The sequence below is a fragment of the Eptesicus fuscus genome, chromosome 11 (genome assembly GCF_027574615.1).
Source record: "Eptesicus fuscus isolate TK198812 chromosome 11, DD_ASM_mEF_20220401, whole genome shotgun sequence".
Classification (NCBI taxonomy): Eukaryota; Metazoa; Chordata; class Mammalia; order Chiroptera; family Vespertilionidae; genus Eptesicus; species Eptesicus fuscus.
The window spans coordinates 47926941-47943573 of record NC_072483.1 but is presented as its reverse complement, the minus strand read 5'-3'; the positions used below and the strand labels follow the sequence as shown (position 1 = coordinate 47943573).

At 36.3% G+C, this 16633-nt stretch overlaps 1 protein-coding gene across 2 annotated transcripts in view; it reads left to right on the top strand.

Annotated features, from left to right (window-relative positions):
* The window catches only part of TLK1 (tousled like kinase 1), a 138996-nt gene that overhangs the window by 76598 nt on the left and 45765 nt on the right, over positions 1-16633 (top strand). For both annotated transcript variants that reach the window (XM_008138579.3, XM_054723525.1), the window contains exons 6-11: positions 204-299; positions 2300-2389; positions 3367-3459; positions 6858-6968; positions 7083-7219; positions 11952-12140. In XM_008138579.3, coding sequence (XP_008136801.1) covers positions 204-299; positions 2300-2389; positions 3367-3459; positions 6858-6968; positions 7083-7219; positions 11952-12140 — 716 coding nt within the window. The remainder of the gene's footprint in view (positions 1-203; positions 300-2299; positions 2390-3366; positions 3460-6857; positions 6969-7082; positions 7220-11951; positions 12141-16633) is intronic.

Genomic DNA, 16633 nt, shown 5'->3' with positions numbered 1-16633 from the left:
TGTGGCCCGCAGGCCGTAGTTTGAGGACGCCTGCTTTAGTCTTTTAGGACTTAGCTGTGAATAATATTAGTTTTGCTTTTTCTTGACCTATTTAAATGACTGTTTGATGTAAATAACATAGATATATTTAAATTCTTAATGCTATGTCCAAAATAACATTTATCTAAACCTGTTTTAATAGTGATGTTTCCTTTTTTGCTCAGTACCAAGGTGGGAATGGCTCAAGTCCAGTAAGAGGCATACCTCCTGCAATCCGTTCTCCTCAGAATTCACACTCACATTCCACTCCTTCCTCATCTGTAAGTGTTTACTTGCATAGTCTTATGTCTGGGAAGTTATGTATACTGAGTAACTGTTATAATTTACTAGTGGCCCAGTGCATGGATTTGTGCACATTGAAAGGAAATTAACCCAAGAACCACTGCTGCCAAGTCACCGCAGCTTGTCAGTAAACTAGATTTGGGGCCAACAGTGTCCCAGCAACAAACCCCCCGGCCGAAGGTGGAATCGTATGGCCCCATGAGGAATCGGGCTCCCTCCTCTCTGGTTCCGGGATGCGTCACCGAGAACCAGTGGTGCCAAGTCACTGCAGCTTGGCAGTAAACCAGATTTGGGGCCAACAATGCCTCAGCAACAACATAACCCACGGCCGAAGGTGGAATCCCTGGCTCTGCGAGGAATCGGGCTCCCTTCTCTCTGGTTCCAGGGTGCGTCACCCGAGAACCGCCTCTGCCAACTCACCGCAGCTCAGCAGCTCCTGTGTTGAGCATCTGCTGCTTGGTGGTCCGTGTGCATCATATGTACCAGATGGTCAGCTGGTCACTTAGCCTTTTATATATATTTATATATATATATAAATTGTCTTCCTTGAAAACTTCTCTATATATTATTTATCTTTTTAAAATCATTCTGTGAGGTGAATTGAGTCCTTTTTAGTAATCTGGTATTATTAGAAATTTACTTCTGAAAGTGAGATTCTTAAGTTACAGGTTTTCTGAACTAAATATATCCAAGAAGTAATGTTTCTATAAAAGAAGGCTGTTGAGTCTGTGAGACTAATATGAATACTCTTATAAAATCAGTCCATATCAGGTAACTCATTTCTAACTTTTAACTTTCTTATGAATTACATTTCTCAACAATGATCGCATAATTCCTTTGGGAGTATCTTTAAGAAAAAGATAGGTAGCCATCAGCCTTGGATTATTTAGTTCAGTATAGGACCCGAGTTCAGTATTGGATCTGAAAATTAATAACTTTTTGTTTTTTTCCTAACATTTTAAAACCTAGTTCTTTTATCTACATTGTTTTATACATCAGATTTCATTTTTCTTTACTTTCATTATGTGAAAGTTCAGTGGCTAACCAGAAAAACTATATTGGCTTTCAGTAATTTAAAGATGAATTAAAGATTTTTGAAAATCAGAGTATCTCTTATTTAAGTACCTTGATTGTACTTGCAGTGTGCCCTACTGGTCCTTGTCTGTAGATATATATTGAGTTGTTCCTTAATCATTTTGTACCTTGGGGCACATAATATTGCCATATACAAAGTAAAGCATAATACTCAACAATAACTAAGAGTTGTGTTGTGTTAGTATTGATACAGGGATGTAATCTTCCAATGAATGTTTTAAAACTAGTGACTAGATAAGCCACGAAACTCATTAGTAAATTGATCTTATACTATATTTTGGCATGCATTATTGTCCCTAATACTAAGAGTTCTGTATTAAGATCTTTTTCAGTTTTACTTTTAAAACACAATAATGTTTTTAACATTTTTGTTTTAACATGTTGCCTTATTTTATTTAACTGTCTAAAAGCATTACAATTTCCTTTATGACACAAGAATGTAAACTTGAGGGCAGGGAATATATAGTTATCTTTCACTGGGCCTTATGTGAGGGAGGTACTCAATAAATGCTTATTGACTAAAGGGTGATTAAAAATTTCAAAGTGAGTTATTTTTTAATTAAATTTATTATCCTAACAAAAACTTAAGAAATGTTGCCCTGTCTGGGTGGCTCAGTTGGTTGGAGCATTGTCCCATACACCAAAAGGTTGCAGGTTTGATTCCTGGTCAGGGAACATACCTAAGTAGTGGATTCCATCCCCAGTCAACTGATCGATGTTTCTCTCTCTTCTTTCCTCATTCCCCCTCTCTCTCTCAAATCAATAAACATGTCTCAAGTGAGGATTTTAAAAAGGGGAGGGGGGAAATGTTAAGTAGTTGTTGCTAAACAGAAGCCTATTTTTTTCTTGCTAATGTAAAATTTTAATTTTTTTTTTTTTTAAGGTTCGACCTAATAGCCCTTCTCCTATTGCAGTAGCTTTTGGGGACCACCCTATTGTACAACCAAAGCAGTTATCCTTTAAAATTACTCAGGTAAATAGTATTGAGATTTATTGGTATGATTTCTAAGAAACAAGTGACCAGTTTTGTACAAACAACTCATATGTCTTCTCTTTGTTTTGGACATAGTCATAAAGTAAAATTATGCATCAAGAAAGCTTATTACTAAACAAAAAGATAATTTATAAGGGATAAGAAATTGAAATAACCAATTTACTATCATTTTGTCTTTTATTATTTTATAAATATATAGATGTTTTAAACAAATTAAATAAACAGAACCACCATGATATGTCAATTCTGTTTACTGATTCTTTTTTAACTTAACATACAAGTTATCAGTGTCTTCATGAAGCTGTTATATTTATTATAGCCATTCATTTTGGGTGTCTATTTATATTCATGTATGCTGCACACTTAGAAAAATCATTTGAAAATTGAATTAATCAGATACCTTTTACACTTATTTAGTTTTATTTTGGGTACTGAGTTTTTCATTTCAACTTTTTACATATGGCAGTTTCTGGATGGCACTGTCTCAGACCAAGGGTTGGGAGAGTTGAGCTTGACCTCCCCAGTTGCCCGATTTATTGCCATGAGACTTTTTCTGTTAGGTGATGGCTAAACTGTTGTACATGCATCAGAACTTTTGGGTTCTCTCTAGGCTAGGATAATAAGTACATTGCTTTCAGTCAGTGAACAGCTCATGAAAGTTTTTGCCATGTTCAAAATTCAGAGTTGATAGCATAAAGCACTGGTTATATTGAATTTTAATGATGAACATATCAATATTCTAAACTTTTAAATATAATTAATCTTTAGATGTTTCTTTGTAAGTTTGTAGTGCTTGTACTTCTGACTAAAACTTAAAACTGCACTCAAGACTTTTTGCAATACCCTTTACATACACACATAAAATCAAATCTGCTTTTTAGAATCAGTAAAATCTAATGTTTACATGCAATGATATATATATAATGGAGATAATAAAATAGCTTTCTTTCATTTAGACTGATCTCACAATGCTGAAATTAGCAGCATTAGAAAGTAATAAAAACCAGGACCTGGAAAAGAAGGAAGGTCGTATAGATGACTTGCTCAGGGTAAGTAGTAAGTTATGGATGGGGGTGGGATGGGGGAGAGGCTGATAGGCAATAGTAAAACTGTTGAGAAAATACTTAGTATTATCAAAAAAATTCTATAGCTGGGGTGATGGGGGAGAAGCCTTTTCTGGTTGTATAAGTACTTGATTGAAAATGTAAACTTTAAGGTGAAAATTATTTTATTCGTTCTTTAAAATGTGAATTGAGAAACAGTTGAAGAAATAGAAGGAAGTTAATAAAGTTTATTTAATCAACTACCATAAGACAGAGATACCCATTTCATGTTAGTTTTAAAGTTAATTGATTTTGTTACAATCCAACATTAGCTATTATACATGATGAAGAAATTGCTACCATCCTGCAAGATTTTTAATGGAAACTTTATAGAAAGACACATCAAAAAGTGTGCTTATAATGTGAGTGAAGTATAAAGCAGTGGTCTCGCCCATTGCTGCTCAGTAAAATCACTCAATGATGGAAAGGAAGGTGCTAGGCACTTTATAAAAGTACTAATGCCAGAGCTCTACCCTGAGGGGTTCTGATTAAATTAATGTGATGTAGGGTTTGTGCATTGGTAGTTTTGTTAAAAGGTCCTCTGGATGAGTCTGATTTAAGCCAGCTTTGAGAACCACTGGTGTAGAAACTCAATAAAATCAATATCCATGATTCTACCATAGTGATCAATACCTTTGAATGATCTGTGCCTTTCCTAATCCTGCCATATTCACTGTCACATCCCTTTATCATCAACCACTATTCTGAGTTTTGTATTTATTATGCCTTTTGTGGTTTTATTACATACTAAAGGCCCAGTGCACGACATTTGTGCACCCTCTGGTGGTCAGTGCGCATCATAGCGACCGGTCGTTCTGCCATTCAGTCGATTTGCATAGTAGGCTTTTATTATATAGGATATCATAATTTATTTTTTCTGCTCTTGGTGGACATTTAGTTTCTACTTTTTGCTAATATGAACTACTCAGAACATTCTTGTACATGTCTTCTAGGGCAAATATGGGATGATTTCTCTATGGTATATGTTAAGTACTGGGCATGCACGTCTTCAGCTTTGCTTTATAATGTCAAGTTTTTCTTAAGTGGTTGGATCCCACTAGTGGTGGGCAAAAAATAATCTCATTGCTCATTATCCTTGCCAAATTTTGCTATAATCAGATTTAATTTTTTAAAATTGTTGACCAATTTGATGAATGTAATAAGGCGTCTTTAATTATATGTATTCCCTATCTATTTTTTGAGCATCTTTAAAAATATTTATTAACCATTTGAGTTTCTTCTGGGAAATAACTGATCATGGTTTTGGCTCATTATCTTATTAGGTAGTCTTTTGTTTTTGTTTCTAAATGATGTCAGTTTTTTGTTCTGACACTCAATATACAGGATGGGACAAAAAGGTTTATAGTTGTATTTATTAATTATTGTTATTTTCATAGAACAACTGTAAACCTACTTTTGCCCACCCCTATATATTGATTTTCTCCAAATGTGTGAGTTGTCTGTTCATTTCTTCATGCTATCTTCTGATGATTAGATGCATTTAAAATTTTTGTCTGATTAAGTATGTGTTTTTAATAGATTGTATTTTATTTGTTCTAAATTATTAGAAAAGGTATATCAAAAGATTATTTTCCTTAAGGTTATAAAGATGGTTCTATGTTTTATTTTAAAAGTTTTATAGCCTGGTTTTTTAATATAAGTTGTTAATCTCATTGGAATTCATTTTTGGGTATGGTGTGAAGAAGGTTTCATTTTAATTTCTTTCTATATAGATAACCAGTTGTCCAACCCATTTAATTAAAAGTTCCCTCTTTACCATCAGCTCCATTATATAATCTAGTTTCCATATATAGGTGGACCTATTTCTGTGTTCTCTGCTATGTTCTGTATTCTTTTTTTGTGTTCCTATGCTGGTTTCACATCTTTTTTGTTGTCTTTGGCTTTTAGTGACAGAGAACATAAACAATACATTAAATGAGATACAATGTTACTTTTTTGAGAGAAGAACAAAAGTGGACAGCCTGGTTGTGATGGCTCCATGGTGACATAGGGGATTTTGACTCCTTCAGTTTTTCTGCTGTTTTATCCTTACTGTATGCTTTCTATCTTGAGGGTCATATGGAGGTACAAAATATTTATTCGGAGTCACAGTTATGATATATGTGTTCCTGAGCAGATAACAGGAAGAGAAAGGGAATAACAGAAAGAAAGAAAAAAAAGCAACAATTCTGTGTACAGTCTTCTTGGATATTCCATTCCTTAGCTGCAAGGAAACTAGGAAATGTATCTTTCAGCTAGGCACATATCAATCCAGAATAAAATACTGGTTTGTCATTATTAAGGAAGGAGAAAATACATTTGGGCTATCATAATTACCATAGCTTTCTAAATATGTAGTTGAACAAATATCCTCTTCTTTTTGGCTATATTTGGCCCTTTGCAGTCTTAGAGAAATGTAAAATCAGTTTTTCAAGTTACACACACAATTTGTTGGGGTTTTGTTTGAATTGCTCCTGATGCAATGCTGAGGAACTACTGGTGCCAAATTCCATTTATGTTCCTGAGAAAGTATCTCATCTGCTAGCATTTTTTATTTAACATGGCACTTTCTTTTGCCTTTCACCATGATTGGCCTATACCTATGGTTCTCAAAGTATTATCCCCAGATCAGAAACATCAGCATTACAGAGGAACTTATTAGAAATAAATTTTCAGATCCTACTTCAAGTCTACTGATTCAGAAACTGTGGGGATGGGTCCCAATAATCTGTGTTCTAACAAGCCCTCCAGATTATTTTCTGGTCACTATACTAGACTAACCAGACTCATCTCCTGAGTTTAGAGAGAGGCCCCTTCCCTGAACATGTGGCTGCCTGCAAAGTCAACAAAATTGGTGTATTTTTGTCAAGAAAGGTGGTGGGAATGTTTAGCTATTAAATAGGCATCTACAGTGTCATCCACAAATTGAAGGGAGAAAATTGTTTATTAATTGCATAAGATGGAAAATAATCATTCATTTTTAAGTGTTAGATACTTGATATACTATATTTCAATTATTTTTAACTAAATTAGTTAGATGGCATTGCCCCTATTTTAAAAATAAGACAACTGAACTAAGATTCAGATAATTTAAAGAGTGGATTTGAACCTATGGAGTATGGATACAAATTCCATTTACTTTCCATTACACAATCAAGCAGCATTTAACAGTACTACCCCATGGTAAGCAGGTGTTTTTCAAAAAAATTTTATTATTATATTTAAATATATAATCTTACTAATCCTTTTTCTTTATGTAATTTATTCAAAACGTTAAAAATATTCCAAAGTGTATCGTAAATACAAATTGTAGATCTTTTCCATTTTTCTACTTATTCTTGTAGGCTAACTGTGATCTCAGACGGCAAATAGATGAACAACAAAAATTACTTGAAAAATACAAAGAACGATTAAATAAGTGCATATCAATGAGCAAGAAATTACTTATTGAAAAGGTAAGTTAAAAGTTCGATAAAATTTTCCTTCCCTTTTACTAGCCCCGTTTGCCTTGTATACTTTTAAAATTTAAATGAATATCATTGAGCGCTGATTTTTCCTCCTTTTCTCAGAGTAACCAAGAAAAACTGTCAAGCCGGGAGAAGAGTATGCAAGACAGATTACGCCTTGGACACTTCACAACAGTTAGACATGGTGCTTCATTTACTGAACAATGGACAGATGGTTTTGCATTTCAGAATCTTGTGAAGTTAGTCATTCTTACATTTTAAAAAATTTAGTATTCCTTTGGGTTTTCATTACTTTCAATGATTATAAATTTGGAATTTTGTTCTACATCTACTCTTACTACTCTTTGAGATCATAAATTTAGTACATTTGAAAGGAACATGAAACAAAGATAAATTTAGCTTTAGCAGACTTCTTGACCAGTTAGCATTCATCTATATATGATGTTTTATGATGTATGTAGCACTCATCTACATATAATTCATCTACTATGATGTATTATTCTAAATATGACTTTCTGAAATACAAACTGACCTAACTTTATAGATAATTTAGAAGTAAAATTGTTGAAAATTTAATTTTTATTGGAAGATTTATATCTATATGTGGGATTTTCCTAATGTTTAGTTTTTTTTTCTTTTAAATATGTTTTTATTAATTTCAGAGAGGAAGGGAGAGGGAAAGATAGAAACATCAATGATGAGAGAGAATCATTGATCTGCTGCCTTCTGCATGCCCCACACTGAGGATGGAGCCCACAACCCAGACATATGCCCTCACGTGGAATCAACTCTGACCTCCTGGTTCATAGGTTAATGCTCAACCACTGAGCCACACCGGCCAGGCAATTGGTTGATTCTTGTATGTGCCCTGACTAGGGTTTGAGCCTGCAACCTTGGCATATCGGGGATGATGCTGTAATCAACTGAGCTACCGGCCAGGGCACATGTACATATTTAACCCTTTGCACTCGCTTGCTTTTTTCTCGATTCCTTTATTCTACTCGGGATTTAATTTTTTAAATACCCCAGATTTTACAAAGCGTGGCAGTAGAATAAAAAACTGGAGTTTCTTTTCATACAAACTTATTTATTTGGATTTTTTTATATTTCAAATTATTGATACATTCAATAACCATCACACTCGACATCCGAGTGCAAAAGGTTAATGTCAATCTGTTTATCAGTGTATATCAGTTATATAACCCAAAGTATTTGGAGAATGAGAAGAGAAATAAAAATAAGTAATATTAAATTAATAGGCTCTAAATTGTATGGTCATTCCTAAATAATCAGGTATTAGCTATCTATTCATTCCAATAATTTTTTTACTTTCCATAAGTTGAAATGATTTAATTCTACTTTCAATTGAAAACTGAATTAAAGACTACTCTTGAGATTTTCTCACCTCTTCTACCTAGGTCAAGCATGTCAAACTCAAAGGCTAACACAGGCCAAATAAACAAGGTTTAAGTTTATGTGGGCCGCAAAAAAAAAAAAAAAAAAGCTTCAATTTTCATAGAAACGTAGGTTTATTTTGATGGAGACATGCTGAGTACAAAGGGATGAAATAAATGAGTAATCATTAACATAAAATAATAGAACATTTTAATAAAAATCAATATTTTTTTCTTGAACATGAACTTACCAGACACTGAGTAACTGCACAAATTAATAAGCGTAATGCAAATAAACCTATTTTTCTTGTTCTCCAAAAGCGAAATATTTCCTGTTGTGCACACCAAACAAGTCAGTCCAAGACTAATGACATGGCAATCGGCTGCTAAAATATTCGCTGCTAGTATTAGTGGAGAGAAATGGTACGCCTATGCTTAAAGGAAATGAATGTAACACGATTATAGTAATCTGTCATTAGCAAATGTTGTAGTTCGCTATTAATAACTAGTGGCCCAGTGCACGAAATTCATGCACATTAAAAGGGGATTAATTAGAGAAAATATTTTAATATTGCTATTTGCCTTTTCTCTATAATAGAAGTGTCAGAGATGAAAGAAAATTAGTAAAATGTATATGAAAATCTTCCTCCTGTCAGAGTGTGGGGTGCGCCGTGAGACCCAGAGTCAAGTCCCCGCCCACTCGTGGCGCCTCAAAATCATGCCAGACCCAGCTGGCCCCACCCCCATTGGGCGAGATCCAGACCTGGCCAACCCCACCCTTGTCAAGCCCCACCGGGTTGGGGGTGCAGCCTCAGGGCCCCATCAAGCCTCGCAGGGTGGAGGACGCAGCCTCAGGTCCCCCAGTGCACCCTCAGGTCCCCTAGCCAGGGCGGGTGGCGCGGCTTGAGGTCCCTCAGCCTGAGGTCCCTCAGCCTGGTGCCAGGGCAGGCAGCATGGCCTGAGGTCCCCCAGCCTGGGCCAGGGTGGGGAGCATGCCTTGGGGTCCCCCGTCAAGCTCCAACATGTGGGGGATGCAGCCTCAGGTCCCCTGTCCCAGCCCAGCATCATGCAGCCTCAGGTCCCTACTGATTACTCGTTAAGGCTCGTTACGGGAACTCGGCCTCCGCTGTGGGTGCAGCCATCTTGTGTTACGGAAACCCCGCCTCCACTGTGGGTGCCGCAATCTTTGTGACAGTGTGATGGTCAATTTGCATATTCCCTCTTTATATAGATAGATTATCTATAACAGGATATTGTAAAAATTAAGTTATGAAATTTTTATTAAAACATTTCTTACATACCGTTATATTGGCTGGGCTGCAAAAATATTCATTGTGGTCTGTATGTGGCCCATTGGCCGCGAGTTTGACATGCTTGACCTAGGTGATTCTTGATTCTTGATTCTTTTACTCCTACTGTATTTTGCTGCTGTCTGGCTAGGACCACAGGAAAAGGAAATGCTTGTAAAGCCAATTCTGTATCAGCAGAGTAGAACTTCCGTAGTTCTGACTTGATGTGGGTGAGGGAACAAGGAATTGAAACATTTGACTTGTTCTAAAACTAAGTATCATTACTATGTATAGTTTTAAAGTTTTTTTGTTAGCAAGGATATGATTATTACAACAGTTTGATTAACTTTTTCTCATACTCATAATTGAATATTATGGTGAGTTGAACCCAAAGGGAACAAGGTTACTATTGGAATAAGTTTAAGGTATTGTATGATGGAATAGTTTACAAAAGCTTCACAGTTATCTACTTAATGCTTTGGTCAAATTGCTAAAATCTCCAACCTATATTTTTATAGATCTTATATCTACTAGTTTCTAGAATTAGTATGCTTTAGATTCTTGAATGGGTAGCAGTAATAATTTGTAGTTTTATTAATTGCCCATTTTTTCAAAACCATGCTAATTTTTTTTGTTTCCTTTCTTTAAATTATCAAAATTTTTTCTTTCTAAATTTCTTAAAATTGAGGTCAATTTGTGTTTTCTTTCAAAATATCACTTGCTCATTCCCAGAATTTTTAAAGAGAGATAAACTTAGAAAATAATACTTTCAGGTTTATATTTGCATTCTGTAAATTTTTTTGCAAACACTAAGTAATGCGATGCATGTATAAAATCTCCTCCATACTTAGTTCTTCTTTTTTATTTTTTTAATATATTTTTTTTATTGATTTCTTATAGAGAGGAAGGCAGAGGATAGAGAGTTAGAAACACCAATGTGAGAGAAACATTGATCAGCTGCCTCCTGCACACCCCCTACGGGGGATGTGCCCACAACCAATGTACATGCCCTTGACTGGAATCGAACCTGGGGCCCTTCAGTCCGCAGGCCAACGCTCTATCCACTGAGCCAAACCGGCCAGGGCAGTTCTTCTTTTTTAATAGCATGTGTATTTATTTCATTCAACAAATACAGGAGTGGGCAAAAGGAGGTTTTCAATTATGAGTATGAGAAAAAGTTAATAAAACTGTTGTAATAATCATATCCTTGCATGTCTTTTTTCCATACAAATAACTGAAAACCTACTTTGGCTAATTTTTGTATATTTTTGAATACCCAGTACGTACCAATCCCTATGTTGGACACTAGTAATACAATCTATCTATAAAATTAGAAGTGTAATGTGCTAATTAGACCGGACAGCCGAACGACCTTCTGGACGTCCTTCCCAACAGCCTCCGGGGAGGGGGCCAAGGCAGAGGCGATTAGGGGCTATCAGGCAAACAGGCGAGCAATTAGGGGTGATCATGCAGGAAGGCGATTGGTTAGGGGCCATCAGGCAGGCAGATGAGTGGTTAGGGGTGATCAAGCAGGCAGGCCAGCAGTTAGGAGCCATAGGTCCCAGATTGCGAGAGGGATGTCCGACTGCCAGTTTCAGGCCTAAAACAGCAGTTGGACATCCCCTGAAGGGTCCTGGATTGCAAGAGGGTGCAGGCCAGGCTGAGGGACCCCCCCCCCACCTACCCCCTGTGCATGAATTTTGGGTACCAGGCCTCTAGTCTATATATATAAAAGCCTAAGCAACCGCTCGACTAAACGACCAGTTGCTATGACGTGCACTGACCACCAGGGGGCAGACACTCAACGCAGGAGCTGCCACCTGATGGTCAGTGTGTTCCCACAGCCAACCTCCCGAGGCTGGCCAACCTCCCTCGGCCCCAATAGCCAGCCAGGCTGAGGGACCCCACCTGTGCACGAATTCATGCACCTGGCCTCTAGTAAGATATAAAATAGATGTAGTGTCTGCTCCCATGAAGTGATGTAGTCCAACCAGACCATTCTGATCAAATATCTATAGGAATGATATTTGCTAGAAAGGAGTAGGTAGATACCATGAGAATATATATAGCAACACATCTTTGCCTAGTCTAGGGGGCTTAACAGATGGATATCCCATTTAGAAATGGATGTTTCAGATGAACATTGAGTACCAGTTGGTTCACAAGAGAGGGATCAAAAAGGAGTAAATCTGTGTTATGACCTTTTATGTTTATTAATATATTTTCATTTCTTAACTGTGAAAAGTAATGGAACATTAATATGGTTTTTTACATTTATTTTTATACAGGCAACAAGAATGGGTGAATCAGCAAAGGGAAGATATTGAAAGGCAAAGGAAACTTCTAGCCAAACGCAAACCTCCCACAGCTAATAATTCTCAGGCACCCTCTACCAACTCTGAACCAAAACAGAGGAAAAATAAAGCAGTCAATGGCGCAGAAAATGATCCCTTTGTTAGACCAAATTTACCGCAACTGTAAGTCTCCCATTTTTAATTTTCCTTTTTTAAAATTGTAGCCAGTGAGCATGAATGTTAGTAATGGATGTTATTTATAATTAAACTAATACTTAAGTAGTAATAATAATTTTAGCCAGGAAGGAAGGCAGTATTGAAAACTTACCTTTAAATTAATAATAAGCCCCAAATACATGAATTTTACTTTTGTAAGTGGAGATTTATTAATCCTCTTTAAAAAAAAATGGAGACTTAGGTAGCTAAGAGATTGGAATCCCCTCTTCATGTCTGAGTGGGTCAGTTATTCATGTTCTTTTTTCTAAGAGAATGTTAAATAATATATAGCTGCCATACATTTTCTCAACCTGTGGAAGCAGTACATTGTTTTATAAATTTTTTGCTTTAATGCTGCATAACTCTTTATAATTCAAGGGACAAAGACATTTTTAAAAAATAGTTACGTGATTATCATAGATAATTTTGAAAATACAGAAGAACATAATAAAACAATATAGATCATGATCTGATCCCACAGAGAACACCATTGTTAAAATGGTAATATATAATAATCCTCCCTTATCTGCATTTTGCTTTTCTCAATTTTAGTTACCCATGATCAACCATGGTCCAAAATATTAAATGGAAAATTCCAGAAATAAACAAATTATAAGTTTTAAATTGCATGCCATTCTGAGTAGTGTACTTCAATCTCACACCAGCCCACTCTGTCCCACCTGGAATATGCATCATCCTTTTGTCCAGTGTGTCCACACTCTATCCACTGCCTGCTCATTAGTCACTTACTAGTTGTCTTGGTTATCTGATCAACTATTGTGGTACGTAGTGCTTGTGTTTAGGTAACCCTTACTTTACTTAATAATGGCCCCAAACCATAAGAGTAGTGCAATTCAGATATGCCGAAGAGAAGCCTAAAGTGCTTCCTTTAAGTGAAAAGGTGAGTACAGTACAGTAAGGCATTTTGAGTGAGCACATTCACATAATAGTTATTACTGTATATTATAATCGTTTTATTAATTTCTTGCTGTGTCTAATTTATAAATTAAACTATCATTGGTATGTATGTATAGGAAAAACATAGTATGCACAGGGTTCAGTACTATCCATGGATTGAGCATCCACTGGGGGTCTTGGAACATATCCCCTATGGATAAGAAGGGAATAATACTGTACAGATGTATCTAAACTTATTTTTCTATTCTACAACAATTTTCAAAATACATACACTCACACACACACACACACACCCTGTTTGATGTTTTTCATGGGTGTATTCTTTTTCTCCTTTCTTGAAAGATAATGTTTTATCTATGCTTTGAATCCCATTTCCTATATCAAGGACCACTTCTGTTAATATCTTCATTATCTTACATGTTCAACTTTTTGTTTTCTCTCTTTTAGAAAACAAAACAAAAACCTCCCCCTCAATTATAAATCCCTCTGGTCTTCATTTTCTATCATCTTTATACTTTGACATCTTCTGCCTCAAGATTTCTCCTTTAACTGAAAATTTTTTAAAGATTATAAACTATCTCCTTGATGGTAAATGCAATAGACATTTGAGTCTTTAACTTGGCAGCATTGAATATAGTTGCATCTTAACTTTTTCTTAAAAGACTTTTATTGTCTTAGTGTTTGAAATACCTTGTTCTCCTCATTTTCATTTAACTTACTTGGCTACGTCTTCTTGGTCTCTGTTATGGGCTGGACATCATTTTCTCTACCAGTTTGTAAAATGTAGGTGTTTTTTAGGGATCTGTTTTATGCCATCATACATCTTTCTATTTCAGTCTCTCTCTCCCCAACCGTATACGCACACACACCTTGTCTTTTTCTGTGTTCTCTCTATTAGTAAATGGTTCTGCCATCCTCTCAATGCCACATACTAGAATTTTGGTTGTCACCCTTAACATTTTAGATCAAGATTTTTATCATTTCCCACTAATAAATAGGTGCTTATAATCTTACCTTTCCAAGTCCATCTCAAAATCTACTTCCTTCTTCAAATCTTTCCTAATTTGGGTGGCTATGTAAATCATAATTAAAACATTTGGCTATCTTTTTTTTTTTTTAATATTTTATTGAGTTTTTACAGAGAGGAAGGGAGAAGGATAGAGAGTTAGAAACATCGATGAGAGAGAAACATCGATCAGCTGCCTCTTGCACACTCCCCACCGGGGATGTGCCCGCAAGCAAGGTACATGCCCTTGACCGGAATCGAACCTGGGACCTTTCAGTCCGCAGGCCGACGCTCTATCCACTGAGCCAAGCCGGTTTCGGCTGGCTATCTTTTTTAATTTAGCAAATGATTTACTTTTTGTAAATTTGTTGTTTAAAAAAAGAGTCGATGGGTAGGTGAGCAGTTATATAGAAGAAAGTGTATGTTAGCTTTAACTCCACCAAGTTGTTCTTCTATAGCTTAAATGTACCCATTTATGTAAGTCCCCACTGATACCATTCTAACTCAAGTTATTGCCATCTCTTATTTGGTGGTTTTTTTTTTACACACACATCCCCCTTTAAACTTTGATCTTGTCCTCCAATCCATTTTCAGTTGTAAACAGTCATTTTTTTCCAGATAAAATTATGATCCTTCTGTTCTCTTCTTTAGAACCCTAACATAGCTCTCTGTTGTTTGAATGATATTAACATAGCTTATAAAATACTTTTGATCTGACACTTTCTGACCTCTCTGGCCTCAATTACTGTTTTCTTGTATCATGTAACTTTTATGTTTCCTTCAGTGGTCAAGATAAAATTCACTCTCATGAAAACCCTCTCTAGGCCTTCTTATTTCTCTCTCTATCCTTGTTCCCCAGCTCTGCCCTGTGTATCCTATGTGAAAACTCTTTTAGATCTCTAAATGGACTATGCTTTCTGTGCCTTCATGCATCTGGTCCTTGCCCTTCTTCACTTCTTTTCCTATTCATCCTTAAACACTTGGCTCAGATACCAATTTCAATAGAAAAATCTCTCTAACTAACCTTTTTTCTTCCTAGTTTTCCCCCTTCCCATCAAATCAGATGCCTATGGCCTTTTGTACATTCCTGCCTATATTGTATCATTTATGTCACTATTTTATCTTTATACATAGTCTCAGTTCTAGCACAGTTCCTGGCATATGGAAAGTGGTAGGTAAATACTAAATTACAATCCATAAGCATTTGATTTTCATTTTCTCTTATTCAACAGATCATTTTTTTCTAGTTTGTTACAGGTGTTTAGCTTCCTGCTTACCTCCAAGATGGTAACAGCTGTAATTATAGTTTAATAATCATAGACTTGTCTCATTTCCATCCCATTTTATTGCATATGTTGACTTAGAACTAACCCTGAAGTTATTCTGTTATGTGTTCTTGGAGTGGCAAACTAAGTGATACTACACAGCAATTTGATTACATTCTTATGCAGAAGCAGATTTAAATAGGGGGAAAACCACAAAGCACTTTGATTCATGTATATTATAGTTAGATTTTAGCAGCCATACTCTGCAACTGTCTTCTAAAAACTCCTTTTGAATCATTGTTCAGTGGGAAGTAGGCTTTGCCTTGTGTGCAGAATATCTAATATAATTAGAATAGAAATCATGAATCTTTAATGATTTTTCTATGAAGAAATTCACATAGAAAATGAAGTTACTACTATGTACTGGTTAGAACTTTAAGCCCTATAGTCAGACACATGTAGAGTCCAACCTTGCCTCTTATAGGTTATTTTTGATAAGCTGTTTTTACCTTTTAGGGCCTTCCTTTCCTCACTTATGAAAGTATCTACATTGTAGTATTAAAAGATAATATGTGGTAATGTATGTAAATATTTGCATCATTCCTGGCTCTTAACTAAGTTTCAGCTATCAGAAAGATTCAGTCAAGTTTTTAAGGTAGTTGTTTCTATGTTTTATTATATAGTTCACATAGCTAATATTATCCTATCTAATAAAGAGGGAATATGCTAATTGACTGTTATGCCCTCAAAGATGGCAGTGCCCAGTCCCCTCAGCCCCACCGGGGTGGCAGGCGTGCGGCCCAGGCGGGTCCAGCCGCTCCACATGCCTGCCTCCGGAGTCCCCCAGTCCCGTCAGCCTCCCCAGCCGCCCAGGGCCGGCCAAGGTTTGCGCTGCCGGCAGTGGCAGCAGCAGAGGTGTGATGGGGCATCACCTTCCCCTGATCACCGGGTCTCCTCCCTCCCCTGAGGGCTCCCAGACTGTGAGAGGGGGCAGGCCGAGCTGAGGGCCTCCCCCGTCCAGTGCATGAGTTTTCATGCACCAGGCCTCTAGTCTATAGATAATGTCTAAGTGTTTCTTGCATTAATTGTACATTATTAATATATTTTAATGAAGATTTGGACTTCAGCCCTGGCTGGGTGGCTCAGTTGGTTGTAGCATTGTCCCATATACCAAAAAAGGTTGAGGGTTCGATTACTGGTCAGGGCACAAAACATCTTACGTGGATGTTTCTCCATCTCTCTCAAATCAGTTTTTAAAAATATATATATAC